The sequence below is a fragment of the Vespula vulgaris genome, chromosome 3, assembly GCF_905475345.1.
Source record: "Vespula vulgaris chromosome 3, iyVesVulg1.1, whole genome shotgun sequence".
Classification (NCBI taxonomy): domain Eukaryota; kingdom Metazoa; phylum Arthropoda; class Insecta; order Hymenoptera; family Vespidae; genus Vespula; species Vespula vulgaris.
This window is the reverse complement of record NC_066588.1, coordinates 2,824,061-2,844,516: the sequence shown is the minus strand read 5'-3', so window position 1 is coordinate 2,844,516 and position 20,456 is coordinate 2,824,061. Positions and strand designations below refer to the sequence as shown.

Here is a 20,456-nt window from a genome sequence, read left to right as displayed (position 1 = left end):
ATAGATAGATAGATAGATAGATAGAGAGAGAGAGAAAGCAGAAGAGTGTACTGTCTAGAAGAGACTACGTCACGAATATCTTTTGCTTTTCGTATATTCCCCTTCTTCTCTCTCTTTCTTTCTCTCTCTTCCTCTTCCTCCCATTCTCGATCAAGATTAAGATTCAATGATTATATTTTTAAGAACACGCCCCCGAATACAAAGATACCGTATTGCGTCACGCATACGTGCCTCCGTTTTTATGTGTAACTCTAGTTCGCACATTCTATAGCATATGTACGTACGTATATTATCTATCTAACCGTATCCATCTAAACGATAATACATAAAACGTCAAAACTCTTATCATTTTATCGTAGAAAGATCAACAAAGGGAGATCTCTATCTCGAAATTCGTTTGACTCATTTGACTTAACAGGGGGTCTTACAATTACATAATTTCTGTTTAATTAAAAAATTTGGATAGAATCGATGCCCGAACAAATATAATAATTTTTATAATCGTTATCATTATAACTTTTTATGAAGGAAAAAAAAGAAGAAAGATGGAAGATCCACGTTCTTTTTTTTTTTCTTTCATATTTTATCGTTCACAAATGAACGACTGTTGGTCTGAAATTGTACATAGAATTTGATGTTGTTTGATATGTGGTCCAGGTCGTTTAACGATAACCCGATCTAGTTTTGAAAGTTGATGTAACGAAGGAAATTAGAAAGAGATAGGGATTTGAGATCGATATTTCGCTATAAATGACGTATATATTTCAAGGATGACGACAGATATTAGTGAAGTTTCACTTACGCACATTTCTAACAGTAAACTCATGACGTTATGTTAAACTGGGAGAATCCATCGGTCACCAAGGATCCGTTTTTGCGACTTTACATCATCCACTTTAAAATATCAATGCATGGGAGTATTCTCATTTGTTTGTTTATTGAAGATCCATATTTTCTCATCGTCTTCGTACGATTTTATAATATGTTACGTGATCTTATTAAAATTGGTAAAAAAAAAAAAATAATAAATAGCAATAATAATCATTAAGAATATATCGAATTTTTTCTTTTTATAACGTAATCGATGATCATAGCCGAGATAAAAGAGTACTTATATAAAAATGTATGATACCATATGGATCCTCGGATAGAATCGCCATGACACACTTTTCATCCTTTTATTACCATTGAATCAAAAAATTCATTCTTATGTCATAGTTATCGGTTTACAAAAACATCAATAACGATAAACTACCGTCTCCGATACCGTGAAGAAACGGTAAGGTCAGTTTCCAGCTCGCTCTTCTCTATCTTTGTTTGTCTCTCTCTCTCTCTCTCTCTCTCTCTCTCTCTCTCTCTCTCTTTGTGTGTAGTATATCTTCGTCTCTCTCTCTCTCTCTCTCTCTTTCTCTTTGAGTTAGCTTCATGAAGTCTCGACGCGATCGGTCAAGAAACTCTCTCGTTGGTACTCGTTCTTCACGTCGGTTGAGAGGGAGAGGGTGACGTCATGTGGCATTAAAAATAGTCGAACTAACTTTATTTATAGAAACGTGAAAAAGGGAGTGAGTAAGAAAGAAAAAAAAAAAAAAGGAAGTTTGCACATCATGACGGAGGTTCAGGTTATCCTTTATTTATGTATGTGTTTGCGTGCATTAATACGCACATGAGTGTGAAGTTCAAAGTTTGCACATGTGAAATTTGAAATAATCGAAGGTACATTAATTCTATTTTACACTTCGTTGATTTAATGGAAGAATATAGAAAATTAATTTTCTACGCTCTTTTTCCTTGAATCGTTCAAAAACAAGATGTACGTATATGCATATATATATATATATACGTTTAAGTGAACACGTGGTATCTAATTCGATCTTTTCGACTCTTTCTTCTTAATTGATAAATTTTGTTTTGTTTTATTTTTATTTTTATTCCAGGTAATGCGTTTTTTATAATAATAAAAATTATTAAGGCAAAAAGAAAAAAGAAAATCATAATTTTTCATTAACATAGAATTAGATATTTATATTTATTAGCTGGCGAATTTGGATGGTAAATCTTGGAGACATTAATCATTGACGACAAATAGTATTAATTTCTGCAAACGTACGTAAGAAGTATTTTGAGGAACGAAAGAACATGACCTGACGATGAATATGTCATTCAAATTCGCTACTTTGTATTTTAATTCGAATGATTCTTGATACTTATATTTCAAATCGCCTAGCTTATTATAAACGAATGATATTCATTATGTACAATAGACTTTCTATATGATTGGTTTATTAACATAAAATTTTAGAAATTACATACAACTTTTTAATTATTCATTTTGTCATAATACACTTCAGTATATATCATTTATCGCTTATGCAAATATGTACGGGCACACACACAGTATAAAATAATATTGTGCGAATAAATAAAATTTCTTGATTCTTGATTTCAAAATGATTAAACAATTAAAAATCATAGATAATATTTTCCAAATGTGTCCCATTTCTAATCATGATTTATTAGGTATTCTAGGTCTATAGATATACGTATAGCATTAGAGCAAGCACGTTGATCGGGTTGCAGTCCTTCCAGGCTCAGTTTAATAATTTATCGTTATTGGATACGAAGACACGAGAAAAATATAGAATTTCTAAGTTTCATAAAAATGTTCAATCATTTCCTAAATGACAATTTAAATTACTGTCCTACATAATTAATTTTAATAACGATATAATAAGAGAATATCGTAAAGAAATAAGATTAAATTATAGCTTTTGTCACATGTTCATTTGTATATAGTACAATATATAAAGATTGTTTGAACTTTTTTTACAGTGGACTGGAATTAGTTACCATAGCTTTATATGTAACAGTTTATACATCATCCGTGCTATTCATTATTCGTAATCCTTTGATCACATTTGACAGCCATTGATATTTTCTCTGATTCATGATTTGATTATGGAGGAGCACGACCATAGGAGGGACTTATATAAATATGTCTGAATTTATCTCATCCATATATGACGTTATTTATTTTTATAAATGCATGTATTTATAATATTTAGATACTATAACACCGGCACATTTCCAATCGTATATAAATATTCAGGTATGAACGGTCACAGTATAATTGTATATAAATAGACCATAAAAAATAATTAACCATTAAAAATTGAACGCTTTTTTGTACTCAATTGTTTTTCTGAATTTCAAAATTATAACTGAAAATATTCGCAGAAACAAACTTAATAATATTTGAAAGCAAAGAAAAAAAAATGATATCGTTATCTAAAAAACAATCAAGAAATAATATACCTGCTCAAAAACGAGATTTTTCATAATCATTCGCCGATGAGTTAAGTAGATCATCCCAAAAAAATCTTTTAGTTATTTATGCTTTATCATTGAATCATGTTATCCGGTAAAAAAATATAGACAACATTTTAAACAATACTTCAAAATCAAGTTTAAAGCAAATGTGTCATGAAACGTTTAGAATCGATTTAATAGTTTCAAATTAGGGAACAAATCCGTTTGGTCGAAAGAAGTGGAAAGTCTTGTACCTTCGTTCGCAAGAGAAGGGGATAAAAGCAAAATGGGGCAAGAGGTATTTAGTAGAATATACGTGGCGGAGAGATTGCAGTCAAGGAAGAGAAGTAATACCATATTCTACTTCATTTGAGTGGCCTGTAAATTCATTCATTTTCTTTCGCTATTATTACAAAGTGTTCATATATAATAAGGAAACTTTGAACTAGGTAAGACAAATATAATATAACAAAAAGAATTACACGAGTTTTACATATACAAGTGTGAGCTTGTCAACACAGGTGTACATAGACACGCGATTGTATATGTGAATGCAAGCGAAGAAAGTTCTTCCGTCTTCTTCATGATATAACTAAGTATGCAATCTTGTTGCATAATGCTTTCGATATTGGAAAAATTCACTTTCTCTATATTATTTTTCCTCTCTTTACCTCTTTCACTTCTTTCTTCAATTTTTTTAATAATTTTTGCACTTATTTAGATAAAAGAAATTCACGAATTTCAAAGAAGTATAGGTAGCTTAAAATATTTTTCAATTTACACACCAATTCAGATAACTATTGTCTGTTTAATGGAAAATTATTTTACGAGATAGATAAAGTATTCTAATAATCTATATATATATGTGTATATATATATATATATATATATATATATATATATATATATATATGTATATTTACATGCGCACGCACACGCGCGTGCGTGTGTGTATCTACAATATATAAATTTGTTTATTTAAATATATTAGAAAAAAACCAAAGGGAATATAAAACCGATTTTTTTATATTACAACTATTGAAAAATACGAGAAATTCTATCGTCAGATAATTCGTACGTATCTTTCTTGAGAAATATTTTTAAAAAAATAAAAGATAAATATGAGAAAGAATAAGAAAATATACATGAGAAAGAAAGATAATTAAAAACAAAGAAATAATTATTGACGTGCAAAACGAAAGCGCAACCTTAACGAAATTGACCCTTAGACATGTTCCATCTAGCGGTAAACTGACATACTATCAAAGCAGAAAGCGATTCGCAGGCGTGGATAGATTCAGTTTTGCCCCTTCTGTCCATAAGACAGGTCGAAGGGGTATAGGAAGAGTGTAGTTAAATTGTGTGTTTGTACCGGCATTAATTTGAACGTTTGTGTTCCGTCAAAAGAATGAATCAATAGAATTAGTAGTAGAATCTATTCCAAAATTCGTTTCTGAGATATAGAAAAAGAAAGAATAAGAAGAAAGAAACCATTGGGAAGAAAAGAGATGATATATATTTAAAGAGAAGAACAAACGAGGTATGTTTCCATCTTTTCTTCATTTCTTATATTATATTCTTGTCCTTTCTTTTTCTTCTTCTTTTATTTAATAATATATACAATCGAATGTGTATATTAGCCTTCATGATATTTATTTTTTTTTCTCCTCCTATCTATCCCTCTCTTCGTCTCTCTCATAAATTTTATATTATTTTTTATTTTATTTTTATTGTCCTCCTCTCTTATCATATTGAATTTTTTTACCTAATCGTACGCACAAGCACTTGCGCACGTCTCGAAGGACGTATGAGCTCAAAACCGGTTCATACGTATATTTGATAATAATAAGAAGAAGCACAAGGTTACACGTGTCCCTAGCTGTGCCCTTCCGTCGATACACACCATATGATAGACTAATAATCCCCTAGAAGAACTCTTAAGAATTCCCTAGAATGAAGAAAAAGGATACGTTTTTGAAAATATCATCGTTAATCCTGTTCGCGTTATTCTCTTATTTCCTTTCTCGAACTCTCATCTGTTGTCTTTCCTTTTTTTTTTTTCTTTCTTTCTTTCTTTCTTTCTTTCTCACATTTGCGTAAACGATATATAGGGATTATTTGTCAATAAAAGATTCTACGTTATAAACAAAATGTTATCCGAGTGTAAATCTTATATACGTCTTGATATTATGTTGTCTTTTACAATCATTGGGCTCGTTCATACAAACATCTAGCTCCAACATACACAAGGAAGAAAGTCGACAAAAAGATAAAATCCGATGGAAAGCTCGAATAGATTATAGGCTGACGATCAGTATCATTCAATGTACTTGCGTGTGTATATGTGTGTATGTCGGCGCACGCTCGTAATGTTACGACGAAATGCAACCTGTTAGACTTACAATAGTAGTATATATTCGTACGTAGGTATGTAATAACGTTCGATAATACGAAGGATGCTGTCAGATCAATTTCACTAATTAAAACGTATTTATTCTTTTCTTTTTTTGAGAAAAGTCCGTTTTTCTTTCCAGTGCAAAATTATGATTATCATTGAAACGTACGTATGTACGTAATAACGATCGATAATAGGAACGATACAGTCAGATCTTACTTAATAGAAGATATTTTCTTCTTTTTTCGAGAATCGTTCGTTTTTCTTTTCAATGCGAAATCACGATTGTTATTAAATTATTTTTTTTTCTTTGCTCAAACACTAACAATTTCAAAGTAGGAGGTTGCCTGAATACGTTATATGTATACGAGATAAGATAAGTGTATGAAAAATCGCTATACAACTTTACCCTTGGATAAAATTAGTTATTCCAAAGCGGTAATCATTAATGCAAAACAATTAACCAAAATCTGATTTGTTGATCGACTTTCTTGAAAAAAATTTATTTGTATATTTCTGAATGACTTTCTATATACAGTTAAATGTAAATTGTATATGCATTAATAAATATATATATATATATATATATATATATATATATATATATATATACATATATTTCTATTTCAGCTTAAAACTTAAATTAGTATTGTCGGAATAAGTTGTCGAGTCAAATTGGGTCAGCAGTGAAGAGAAACCACCATCGAAGAAAGAAATTATTCAATTTCAATCTAAGGAAGAATCTTCAACGAGATTTAACAATTAACCGGGGTATACCTTGATCATTGTTTTTATCTATTAAATTCTTGTTTAATTTAAATCAGGATAAAAAAAGTTGATTGATGATCAGGATAAAAAAACATTATCGGGTGAGTTAATAATTGTCAACGATATTTTTTTTATTCATTTTAACTTTTGATTACGATATTAAAGAAAAAAAGAACTTAGGCTGCAAACTTGGAAGGCGTAACGATCGGTTATGTAAATAACATTATCGACACCTTCTACATATATCTAACGCGATAAGAAAACAAAGTAAACCGCAACGTCAAGTTAACGATTTTTATTATTCTTAGATTTTCTACTAAAATATGGGAAGATAATTTTTTTAAAGATAGAAATATTTCTTTCTTTTTGCTTTTATGTATTCGTCAAATCGTATTGTTTATACGCAAGTTATATTTCGATAAGCCGACAGGTACATACATATGCCAAAGTACTTTTTAACGTATTCCGTCCGTCGTTCGTGTAATATTCGATAGGGTGCCTCTTTTTCGAAGTGGCCCTACTCCCTTTTCATTTGATTTCATCGTTCTACGTATACCCGTCTGTTGCGCCGAATGTCTGCGCTTCGGTACAACGTCGATAAAGGGAAATCGATTCGGTTTTATCGTCTCATCGTTCTCTTCATACTTATTACAAAAAAAAGACTTTTATTATATTAATTAACATCGCAAAATTATTTTTATCGTCTAATCTAAGAAAATTTACGCAATTTTTTTCTAAATGTTTATTTATTAAATCTTTCTTTTTTTTTCTTGTTTATTTCTTTTTTTCATTTTTCTTTTCTCTCTCTCTCTCTCTCTCTCTCTCTCTCTCTCTCTCTCTCTCTCTCTCTCTCTCTCTCTCTCTCTCTCTCATATCTCCTTAAATCTATTCTCTTTTTCCAGATTTTCCTTTAAATACCTTAATGTTTTATAATATATAATAATAAATAAAAATCTATATTAGAGAATAATAATTTTTCTTGAGATTAGATTTATATAGATAAGTTTCTTCTTCGTAATAGTACTAACGTTGAACCAATGAAAACGAAGAATAGAATGGAAAATCGTGAAATCGAGAAGTTTAAATTAGCCGTGTAATAAATGATTTAAACTTCTTTTCCAATTTCGCAGGTAATCGTACGGTAATGAACACGGAGTAAGTAAAGGGAAAATGATAGGTGCAAGAGTCTCGTGACTTACTCTGAGTCACGAAAAATCAATGATTTTCTTTTTGTCGCGTTCACAATGGTTTTCTTTTACTTCTTCTTTCTTTTTCTTGTTATATATATAGGCTGTTCCAGAAATAAATCACCAAACTTTTTAACAGTATATTTTATTCACTGTAAGGATGAAAAAAGTTATATAAACGTTGTTAAGGAAATAGCTTTTTTTCTGTTATAAACATTTATTTTATTTATAAAAAATATAAAATATTATTTGAAACTATTACAATGTTTAATTACAGAAAATCGTTAGAAGTAATTTACTTTCGAATTGATATATTTATGTATGTATATATATATATATATATATATATATATATATATATATATATATATATATATATATATTGATGTCACATGGATTGTCGAAGACATTCCAAACTTCTTGTTTACTTATTATAGAAGGTGAGTAGAAGGATAATTTATGAAATATCGAATGCGAGATATATTGCCTCATGTAAATAAAAAATGTTTATAACTTAGAAAGGAAATGTTTCCCAAGACAGGTTTATATGTTTTTTTTTTAAATGTTCATTCATGCATCAATAAAAATAAACGTAAAATATTGTATATTCTTAAAATTTGGCTGAATTTACTTCTGAAACGTCCTATATAATATAGAGACGTTAATTATGAAAGAAATAATTCGTTTCGAAAGTTTATACATGAAATCTATTAGCATATTAATTCTAGAGATTAAGTTGAATATATTTTTTTTCTCTCTGAAATATTAATTTGTCAAATTAGAATTTATACATCAAGCTTGTCATAGAATTTTGATTTTTATAATGGAATCATGAAGATTGTATTTTGTTTGATTGCTTTTTTCTTCATTAATTTTTTCGATTATCATGCCAAAAAAACAACGTTAAGATAAGAGCGCGATATCTTTATTTAAATTTGGATCATATTAATTTAAATGATATTTATATAATATATATGTATATAATAAATAACTTGGAATATGTGATTCTTGAAATTTTTACGAATGGATTTCTGCCAATTAGTTTTTTGATATAGCTACTTACATATATAGCTTATATTTTCTTTTATCCGATCTTGTATGGATGATTTATTTGGGCTGTTTAAAATTCGGACTGTTTATATAATCAAACATGGAAGTGTTTTCTGAATTAACATTAAATCATCATTTATATGATTACGTTTTAATTTTTTATGAATATTTATACGTAAAATAAAAAAATTTCTTAATTTAAAAAAAAATTTTTTTTTAACATTAGTTAGCATAATGTGAGCAGTGCGCACATCGTATATAGATAAACGTGAAATATAGGTTATGGAAAGGGCGACAGCTCGATATTTATCATGTATAGGTATGGCGACATCGATTATTTTGTGGCATGCTTTCCATGCGCACATCTACATTGTCGAAACTAATATATAACATCGTTCTGTGAATCGTTTCTTCACAGTAATACGCATTCGTAACCACTGTTTTTGTAGTTACATGACTTTTTGTAGAATGTGACTTTATTTATTGTATCTAAACAGACCATTAATACGCCGTATGTTGTTATCCTTGTCGTCTCTTCCAATTATATTATTTGACGTATCTATAGTCTTTTTAAAAATTATAACTGACGATCGTATAAATTATAGTTACTATACGTATAATGTTTTCTACTATTACGTATAATATTTTCTTATAAAAATTCAAAATAATACTATAAATAATATATTTTAATATATTAGATCATCCCATAAGTAAATTAGTTTCTGCTTATTGATTAAAATAATGCAATATTTTACAGTTATTACGTATTTCAATGCATATGTTTTATTAGAATTTGCAAAGTGTTTTAAGTAATTTTACATCGGTTTAACTTTTGATATATGAATTTTAGAGTAAAAAAATAAACATCGTGACAGAAGTGTTGATAAACCATTAAAGATATATTTTACTTTGGGAGTTTCGCTAAGACAACATTACTATAGTAGCAATAAATAAAATAAGTAAAATTTATGGTCCAAGTACTATGAGTTTAAGTCAAGGTTAAAGATAGTTTTAGTACTTTTGTTCCGAAAAAGAAGACATTTTCAAGATGTTTTGTTGTTTATTTATAGGATATTCAAAAATTTAATATTATAATGAGAATAAATTGTAAATAACAGTGATAAAAATATCATAGATTAAGGTTAAATGCATTTTTTTAGCGTTATTTCAAAATCTATTTTTAAAAAATCACATTACTTTTGGGACGATCAAATATATTATAAAATATATATTATTAACAAATTTAAATGAAATAGATATATTATATATATATATAATGATAATATATTTATAACAAAGTTATGTCTTGTTTTTAAAAGTATAATCATAAAAAAATTGCAAATATTTTTCAGTTCCTTGTTATGTTATAATATAGTTTTCTAGATCATACATATGAATATTTAAGATTGTTATATAAATATTTAAATTACCAAGGTTAAGAGAACTCATTCAATGGAAAATTTTCCATCCGATCGATGCTATTCAGACGAGCTGTCCTTTCGACATTTATGTCAAATCGTTTTATAAAAATGATTATTTGTATATTTATTCTATGACCTACTTGAAAAAATATGTTTCATATGATGAATATAAAAGATCATAATATTATTAATTAATAAAGGAAATAAATGAAAAAATAACCATATGCATATTGAAAAATAGTTATTAAAATAATATTGAATTAACTCATTAAATTTAATCTCAATATATCTTTGATTAACTTATTTTGATATATATATATATATATATATATATATATATATATATGTATATATATATATATATATATATATATATATATATATATATATATATATATATCGAACAATCTGACTTTTTCTACATGTGTTATTTTTTACACGTATTATTAATCATAGCTAAGTACTTAAATGCTCGTGTTTATGTTTTTCAACATATCATCAGAACTTATAAATTATTTTAATTTCATATAATAACATATGAGAATTTCTTCGAAATATTTCTGCTTCAAGTATTCAATATTCATAGTATCATCTATTTCAGCCACAGTTTATAATCTTTTATCTTTTTTTTTTACTAGAAAATTTATTAGAAAAGTTTATATATAGATCGGACTTAAGAGAATCCAGAGAGAAAATAATTTTTTTGCGTGTGAGGATACAAGTGAACTCAGAACAACTGTAATAGAAGCGCATTAACAAAGTCGTCCTTTTTTTAAATTTTCAAATAGGAATAAAATGCACTTTAACATGCGTTTTCACATAGTGCTAACAGCACAACTTTGTTTTTATTAGATCGATCGATATTTTAGAGTTATTGAGCAACTATGGCATCGTTTTTTGGCATATAAATCATATGAGAATGTACTAGTTTTTTCTACGAAGAAATAATCAAAATCTATCTACGAATAAAAGTTTGTTTATCTAAAATTCCAATTGGTCTGCCGTAGAAAACTATAATTAATCTCATATAATCGTGAGAAAATAATTATGAAACAATTGAAATTTAAATGCGGCAGTTTAATTTTATATAAATTAATTATGATATCGAAATGAAATTGTTATTATGTTTGTCTTGATATCTATGATAATTATATTTTTTATCATTATCTTCTTCTTTTTTTTTGTTATTCAATAATTAAGGAAGTACGAGTTTTTTGAGTCATCATCAAAATGGGTACAACGAGTGCGTACACTGATTCAGAGCGTATCAGTGATGAGGCCAATCTTAACGGTACTTCGATCGAAGCTTTCTTTGCTGACTCAGTGATATTCGTAACGGGCGCAACTGGTTTTCTTGGAAAAGCTCTCATAGAAAAGCTTTTGCGATCGTGTCCTCGCGTAAGCATGATCTATTTACTGATCCGTCCAAAAAAGGGTCAAACCGTTAAAGAAAGATTTAAAACGCTCGTAAATAATTCGGTGAGTTAATCGTATTTGTATATTATTTAATGTTTTAATATAAATTATCGTATGTTTATGAAAACAAATGAAAAATTAGCGTATTAGAGAAAGTTATTAATGAAAAATAAAATTGTTAATTATTTCACGACAAAGGAGAGTAAATAGATTAATAGATTTCTTTTTCAGATTTTCGATAGAGTTCGTTGCGAACATCCAGGTGTGATAAACAAAGTTTATCCAATACGAGGAGACGCGAGTGAGCCTGATCTCGGTTTGAGTGTTGATGATAGAATGACGTTAACTCAAAATGTGAACATAGTTTTCCATTGTGCAGCCACTGTACGTTTTAACGAGCCTCTTAAAGTAGCCGTTATGTTGAACATAAGGGCGACCGATCGAGTATTGGATCTATGCAAATCCATGAGCCATCTTAAAAGTTTTGTTCACGTCAGTACGGCTTACAGTAACGCTGATAAACGCGAAGTGAAAGAACTCGTTTATGAGTAAGAGTTAATATTTTATTGTAAAAAAAAAAAAAAAAAAAAAAAAAAAAACAATTAATACTGTTTTTTATAATTTTTTTTTTATATAATTTTTTATTTTATATAATGACGCAAAAGAACATAAATGTTAATCATATCCTTTTTTTTCGAACGTTATAGAACGAAAATAACGGCACAAGTTATTATGGATATGTGTGAAATTCTTGATGATGAAACGTTAACTGTATTAGAAAAAAAATTACTTGAAAAACATCCAAATACGTATACACTCACGAAAGGTATTGCGGAAGAACTTGTATCGAAGAAAGGAATTGGTTTGCCGATCATTATAGTCAGACCTAGTATAATTTGTGCCGCTTATCAAGAACCACTTCCAGGATGGGTGGATAATTTATATGGTATTACAGGTATGAGGATCGTATAAAAACATCTTTTTAACGATCGATATCAATTGTTGTATTCGATGAAATACTGTCTTCTATCGTTATATTTTTATTTTATAGGTATTATTACTGAAATTGGTAGGGGTACCATTAGAAGTATATATGGCGATAGAAAGTTAAAAATCGACGTTGTACCGGTCGACTATGTCGTTGATACACTGATATGTGCGGCTTGGCATAGTACGATACGTCGTGACGGTTCTATACAAGTTTACAATTGTGCGAGTAGCACCATCAATCCTATCAGGTAAATAATCAATAAAAGAAATAAAGGTTTTTGAATAGAACTTCAGTCTTCGTCTTCAGACGTTCATTTTATATTTTATGCTTTATGTTTTACAGTTGGGGCGAGTTCGCTAAACACATAAGAAAACATGTTATAGAATCTCCATCGAAATACGTTATGTGGTATCCCAATGTCGCAATTAGAACCAACAGATTAGTTCATAAAGTAATAGTCGTTATATTACACTTTTTACCTGCGTTCTTAGTGGATTTATTGTTAATGTGTCAGGGTAGTAAACCTATGTATGTATTGTTAAGAAAAAATAACTTTTAAAATGTATAAATATAAATCTATGTACATTCTGTTCTATTTTATATGCAGCATGTTGAATATGTCGAAACGTATCGATCGTGCCGCGAAAGTCGGAGCATTTTTTGCCTTACATGAATGGGATTTTGCTTTAGACAATATGATGGATTTGATAAAACATGTAAAAACTATGAACGACTGTAGCCGATTTCGCGTAGACTTCAAGGATATAGATTGGGATGCATACACTCGTCAGTACACATTGGGTATTAGAAAATATATTTTAAAGGATCATCCCGATTCTTTGACCAAAGCACGAAGTCGACTTTCCAAGTGAGTTTGGACAATGTTTTTTTTTTCTTTCTTTATTTTTTCCTTTATTTCTATTTTTTTTTCTGCAATAAACTACGATAACTCTACGACGAATTATATTTTTCTTTTTCTATGTTACAGGCTATACTGGCTACGTAAAATTATTCAAGCTTTGAGTATCTTATTTTTGTATAAATTATTAAAATACGTTGGTTAGTGATATTTAAGGAATTTTTAATGTTCGTTTGCTGTAAACAAAAAATTGATCAAATGTTATAAGAAAACTATCGTGGCCAACCAAATCATTCTTCATTTTTCTGCAGATAATAAATCAGTGGTTTTTTATCATAACTTCTTTTCTGATGATAAAACACTATTTTACTTAATTGTCATAAGTATATTAATTATATTGCAACATTTGATAAGAAAGTTTGAATAGCGAGACTGCTGAGATTATAAATAAATTTTTCCTTGGTCCTGAATACAACGTCCAGACAGATTACTTAATGTACATACTTCTTTATAGGAGCAACAATTACGCTTAACACTCGAAAATGTACAAATTTGACGTTATAGATAGAATTATATAAAATGACAAGGAGAATCAACGAAGGACCATCGATTTCTGAACGTTTCGATTTTAATACTTTTAATGCATATCGTATTTATTGTACATTTATGAGAATCGATCAGAAATTTCACTTTTACTAATGTATTTCACTATTACTCATAAGCTACTATTAAATATTGGTTGTATTATATGAGAATAAATAAATACATTTGAAATACTTTTAAATATGTTGGAATTTGGATTGTACTTTATCTAAGTGTTTATAATTGAAATAAGCAAGTTTTTAAATCGAAAAAAAAATTAAAAGCACGAATCTATAAATATTGATACATATAAATTACGTAAAAAATGGAAAGAACAAAAGGAAAAAATATATATTAGAATCATAAAAGTGTATATTATAAAGAGAAAATGGTTTCTTCAGTAGTTCGCAATTCCATTACCTATTTTTATTAGACTATAGTACATTGCGAAGAAAAGAGTCGTCTCAAAGGAATTATTTCTATCTCGTTCAGTGTCGGGTAAAAAATACAAATGAAAAAATTTATGTGAAGGAATTTACAAAGTCTGAGCTCAAAGTCAAAGCTTTGAACAGATACATTCCTTATATATATATTTATATACGTAGATATATATAGAGAACATTTCAAGAATTTATTTTTAAATAAAGAATAGCTGATACATTAGAAAATGAGTTAGTAAGTAATCATGAAAATTTATTTTACGAGTCTTGAGAAAGTTTCAAGAGAGTACATTCGTATTAATATTTCCAACAAATAAAATCTAAATAATTTTCTAATGTAAAAAAATCTCCACATTTTTTTACATTTCGAATCGAATTAGCAGACTGGCTAGAATTAACAAACAGAAAATATCGAAAGTATTATATTCGTTGCATTGTAATAGTTAAGTTCTTACATTATAGATAACATGTATATTAAATATTGCGTCTGGAAATATGCAATGCTTCAAACTCCATCGATAACACCTTATGTATGACAACACCGTTATATATATACGTAATACCATATTGCCTATTATAAGGGTATATAATTATTGATGATTATTGACAACATACGTAAGCATCATTATCAATGAAATATAGAGTGTTGCTTGTCTTCAGGTATACGAATAATAAATACTTATTAATAAAAAATAATCAATGATTAAAAAAAACATAGCAAACAAATACTTAACAAAAAATTTGATTGAATAACTGCTACGACACAAATTCGATAGAAGTTTTAAAATAATATACAATTTTATCAACATTCATCACTTTAGCTTTATTTTTATAAAAATAAGAAATCCAAATTGGATTTAAAAAAAAATTAATTTGGTTATAATTGTAATGTGGTTTTACAATGGAAACATGCGCACAAGAATCATCATAGCAGCTTTGCATGCGGCTAACTTTATTACGATTCTCAACTGACTGTATTTTATTGTAGTGAGACCACCGTGGGTGGTGGTAAGCGGGTATTAAATGTGTGTTCAGGTTTTCTATTAGTATATCGATGGTGTATCAATAATAAATTAACGTTATACGAAGAATGCATAATTGATGCTCAAACAGTGTATCAATACAGCAGCCACTAATATAAAGTTTGTAACTAAATCAATTGGATTTGCATGATTCACGGCCAAAGAGCCGTGAATTGCTGGTGGATGGACTCAAACGCGTTTACCGGCTATGTCAACTACGTGTAGAATATTTTTTAATATAATGAGCGCATGGAAATTGCTGCAACGACGATGTTACGATATTCTTTCGTACAAATATTCGCTCCTCGTAATACTAGTAGCATTTACGTGCATATTCATCGGTATTATACATTTTGGAGAGGTTAGAATGATCTACCAATCATATTCGCAAACGTCTGTTTATTTTTTTTTGTATTTATTAATTTATTTTTTCATTTATTTGGTTTTATTTTTTTCTTACCTGTTCTTTCAAATTTGTTGATAAAAATGATACTACAACTTCTGATAAACTAGCTGTTAGTATCTATTGTTACGTTATAACGTTATCTTTCCGATAAGCTTTTCTTTATTTTGGAGGGAAATTCATAAAATTATAACCGTCAGTTTGTGTATTAAGTAATAAAAATATTTTTTATTATTCCTACAAAAAAGTAATGGAAATAATTTCATTTCATTTCATTTATAGAAAATCTATATTTGTAATGTATTTATACAAAGATATATATATATATATATACATATATATGTATGTATGTATGTATGTATGTATGTATGTATGATGTATAAAGATGATTTATTTCAAAATTCAAAAATTTGTAAATATTTATTTATTTAGGTTTGGTTGGCATGGAGTAAAGAGAAATATGAAGCTGTTTTTCATTCCTTCAATGATAATATATTAGGAAAATCTTTTCAAAAAAAATTATGTCAACATGTACCTATAGATGTAGTATATACATGGGTAAATGGATCCGATCCTAATTTTATAAAAAGTCTTGAAAAGCATATTCCTATTATTGATAGTAATACAATTTCTTCGAGATTCAGCGACAAAGATGAATTGCGATATTCTTTAAGATCATTAGAAATGTATGCACCTTGGGTCAGACACGTTTACATTGTCACCAATGGGCAAATTCCAAGTTGGTTAGATATGGATAATCCTAGGATGACTCTTATTACTCACGAAGATATATTTCTGGACAAAAATCATTTACCAACTTTTTCTAGTCCTGCTATTGAAAGTCATATTCATAGGTATATGTTGTTTAAAGTTTAATTCATTTCATTTTGCTATATAACGTGTAAATATGTTGCATGTTTAAATAGTTGATTTCATATTTCCAGAATTCCTGGTATTTCTGATAAATTTTTATATTTTAATGATGATGTAATGCTTGGCGCAGAAGTATGGCCAGAAGATTTTATAACTCAAGCGGGTGGTCAAAAAGTATATCTAGCCTGGTGGGTTCCTGATTGTTCCGATATCTGCCCATGGGCATGGGTAGGCGATGGATCATGCGATCCTGCGTGCAATACAACTCTATGCGAATTTGATGGTAATTTTTGTTTTAACCATTTTAGCGTTGTTTTTATATATAATATTATAACATCTTTCCTATTTAGGTGGAGATTGCAATTCTACTTTATTATCCACCGATAGTGAACCATTTGAGGAAGAAAGTGATTATCCATATAAATATTTACAGATTCTAGGTGAAAAAAATAAATCTACTACTATATCATTCAATAATTCTGAAAAAATAAATAATAGTACTACAGTTGCATGGATGCATACTGTAGCAATGACTCATGGAACATTAAATTTAAAAAATCAAAGTTCTTTTATAAGTAATCTTACAAAATTTTCTGATATCAAGGAATATAATGATAATAGTAAAACAATAAAACTCAATGACAGTAATGATATGCCTGAAAGTATATTTGGAGATTCTAATCATACAAAACTACATATACAATTCAAACGCTACCTCAATGATGATATCATTAATCTAGTACAAGGAAATAACAGTATAAAGTCAAATAAGTTGAAGTATAGTGATCAATGGAAACATAAAAATAGACAGCTTGATACATATGCAGAATCCTTGCTGTATGTTAATAAAATATATAATATAATTTATGGGTTTGATAGAAGAAAAGTTCCAGCACATATGCCTCACTTAATAGACAAATGGATTGTGAATAGTATGCAAAGAAAGTTTGAGTCTGATTTTATAAAAACTTCTAGTCATAAAATTAGAAATGCAGAAGATATGCAATTTGCATTCTCATATTTCTACTTTTTAATGAGTGAGAATCTTTATATACCAGTTGGAGATATATTTGATAAGTTTGATACTGATAAATCAGGGTAAGAAATATTAATATCATTATGTAATTTAAGATAGTTAGCTTATAATAATATAATACAATAATATTAATACGCTTTTAGGACTTGGTCAGATAGAGAAATACGAACACTTTTATCTAGATTATATCCTTTACCACTAGATTATAATTTGGTTGTAGAATTTGAAAATTCTATCGTGAATTGCTCTAAATATCTGAAACTAACAGAAGATGTAAAGGTACCACCTGGTGAAAGATACTTAGATTCTATGCTCGTAAGTGGATAATAAAATGTAAAATCCATTAAAAAATATTCAAATAAACATTACAGTTCTTTTTCTTTTTTTTAATATATATAGCCTGTAGTATCTAAAGAGTTAATATCAAATTGTGACTGGGTCGCATCAAAAATTAAGAGAAGATTTGGCAAATCTAAACGTTACAAACACGAAGTTATAAAAGCTGGAAAAAACGAGATATTTGAAATGTTAACAAGTAATGTATCCCTCACTGTACAGCTTTTGGATGAAATTAGACGCGATCCAAAGTAAGTTTAATTTTTCATTTTACATTATAATTTATTATATAATATATATATTTTATATTACAGAAAATTTATATGTTTAAACGATGATATGGATCCGTTACGTCATTCCGAAAATGAAATTGTTCGAGCATTATTAAATGATTTTTATCGTTCCTTATATCCTTTAAAAAGTACATTTGAACTACCTCCACAATTTCGTAATCGGTTTTCTTATCGTGAAGAACTTATTGAATGGAGAGCAAATCGAACAAGAACAAGAAATTTATTATTGATACTCATAGTTTTGTTATTGATCATTACGCTGTATCATTTATCATATTATCATATCCGAAGAATTTTTAGAATTCGCACGCTACCCACTCTTCTTATATAATGACTATAATTTTTCGATGAAATCATTTATATACATAAGTTTAATAATGGGTTAAGAAAGAAGAGTCGGTTAAATACAATCCGACGTATTTATAAAAAGTCTAATCCCTCAGTCATAAGAATTAATCATATTTTATCTCAGGAACATATTAATTATACATGTCCATGTGCAATTTTTTATTTTTAAGAGATTTACATATTAATAAGAGGGAGAGAGAGAAAGAGAGAGAGAGAGAGAGAGAGAGGGAGAGAAAGAATTAGTTCAGTAAATGAATTTATCTTTCAATCATAGATAGAATCATTCTCATATAGACATTTTTCATTATTAAATGTATACAATTAGTAGTTGGTTATATATGCACATATTTACAACGAATTTATAAGAAAAAACCACACATTGTTATTAGATAAAATTATTATGATATATTGTTGGAAATATGTGATACACACGACTTTAAGAGATTTTTTTCTAAAAATAAATAACAGCATCTTAACTGTGATATATATACATATATATATATGATAAATATTAATAATTATCTTTTTACGAAATATAGATACAGATATATATATATATATGTATATGATATTGTTGATCTTGTGTAAATAACAAATTTTCATAGATAAAAGAAAAGAGGGATAGTTATGCAAAAATGTTTATAGCTTTTCTCTGTATATAGTGTAATTAAATATTTAACTATATTTCGCTTATACAGAAAATATTTATCAACATATCTAATAACTTGCAATGCATTATTGAAAATGTGTCAATGTGATTACATATGTTTATAAATTGTAAATGAACGCAACATAGATAAACTATATAATAGTTTAATTTTTATATATTACGTATGCAAAAGAGCATATTACCTATTATACTAACGTATTTTTTTAGCTTGTTATAGTTTTCAAGCGCAATATTACTATTTTACAGAAGTAACTAAAGACTTAAAAACAAGCCAAATTTTCATTTGTACAAATAGATTTTTTTTTTTACTCTAGTGAGATATAATTGTGTGGTATATTTCCCTGGTGATCGATTATTGGTATGATCAAAGTAAATGGCTTATGACTTAATAAATAAATCTCAAACGTGTACATTAAGAAATAAAAATGGCATATCTATATTTCTCTTTATATATATATATATGTTTTAAATAAATTAAGAAATACTAGTCATTTATATCTAGATAACATGTTGTGTGTATTCAGGTACATGATGTTGCAAAGAAAATTTTTTATAAAACTTAATCAATTCATTGTACATGAGAGACATCGTTAATAAAATATATTTACTATTAATAAGCCCTGAATATATATGTATATATGTGTGTATATGTGTGTGTGTGTGTATATATTGTATATATATATGTGTGTATATATATATATATATATATATATATATGTACAAACGTATGTCAATAACAAATTTTGTATACTTAAAAAAGGAAAAAACGAGAAAAACATTCTAACGAAGACAATACTGGTGATATTAACAAGAAATAATCTCGATATATATCATTGTGAAATTATAAAAAAAATTATGCGATTTACTATCTTACATATAATATACATATATGCATATGCATATGCATATACATACACATAATATATATATGTGTGTCTGTGTATAATATTTGTTATATGATAACTGCATCAACATATACATGCCAAATAAACCATATATCAATCTTTATATATATGTATTACAACAGTTTTAAAATAAATTTGATTTTCTTCATACTGGT

General features: G+C 27.8%; 2 protein-coding genes across 5 annotated transcripts in view; both read left to right on the top strand.

Annotated features, from left to right (window-relative positions):
• LOC127062767 (putative fatty acyl-CoA reductase CG5065) overlaps nucleotides 1-14,101 on the top strand; it is a 31,201-nt gene extending 17,100 nt beyond the window's left edge. Inside the window, exons 1-9 of one of the 4 annotated variants that reach the window (XM_050991471.1) lie at nucleotides 4,597-4,846; nucleotides 6,332-6,472; nucleotides 11,328-11,606; nucleotides 11,775-12,091; nucleotides 12,251-12,498; nucleotides 12,595-12,781; nucleotides 12,877-13,062; nucleotides 13,142-13,402; nucleotides 13,523-14,101. In XM_050991471.1, coding sequence (XP_050847428.1) covers nucleotides 11,358-11,606; nucleotides 11,775-12,091; nucleotides 12,251-12,498; nucleotides 12,595-12,781; nucleotides 12,877-13,062; nucleotides 13,142-13,402; nucleotides 13,523-13,598 — 1,524 coding nt within the window. In that variant the 5' untranslated portion in view covers nucleotides 4,597-4,846; nucleotides 6,332-6,472; nucleotides 11,328-11,357 and the 3' untranslated portion in view covers nucleotides 13,599-14,101. Of the gene's footprint in view, nucleotides 1-4,596; nucleotides 4,847-6,331; nucleotides 6,571-11,327; nucleotides 11,607-11,774; nucleotides 12,092-12,250; nucleotides 12,499-12,594; nucleotides 12,782-12,876; nucleotides 13,063-13,141; nucleotides 13,403-13,522 lie in introns of those variants that run through there. The other 3 variants (XM_050991473.1, XM_050991470.1, XM_050991474.1) reach the window with 3 other exon arrangements.
• A 195-nt stretch (nucleotides 14,102-14,296) lies between these two features.
• On the top strand, nucleotides 14,297-20,446 carry LOC127062766 (N-acetylglucosamine-1-phosphotransferase subunits alpha/beta). The gene is made up of 7 exons (XM_050991469.1): nucleotides 14,297-15,798; nucleotides 16,273-16,694; nucleotides 16,785-16,996; nucleotides 17,064-17,811; nucleotides 17,893-18,064; nucleotides 18,149-18,336; nucleotides 18,400-20,446. Exons 1-7 carry the CDS (start codon nucleotides 15,646-15,648, stop codon nucleotides 18,707-18,709), a joined length of 2,205 nt encoding a protein of 734 aa, XP_050847426.1. The 5' UTR covers nucleotides 14,297-15,645; the 3' UTR covers nucleotides 18,710-20,446.
• The last annotated feature ends 10 nt before the right edge of the window (nucleotides 20,447-20,456 follow it).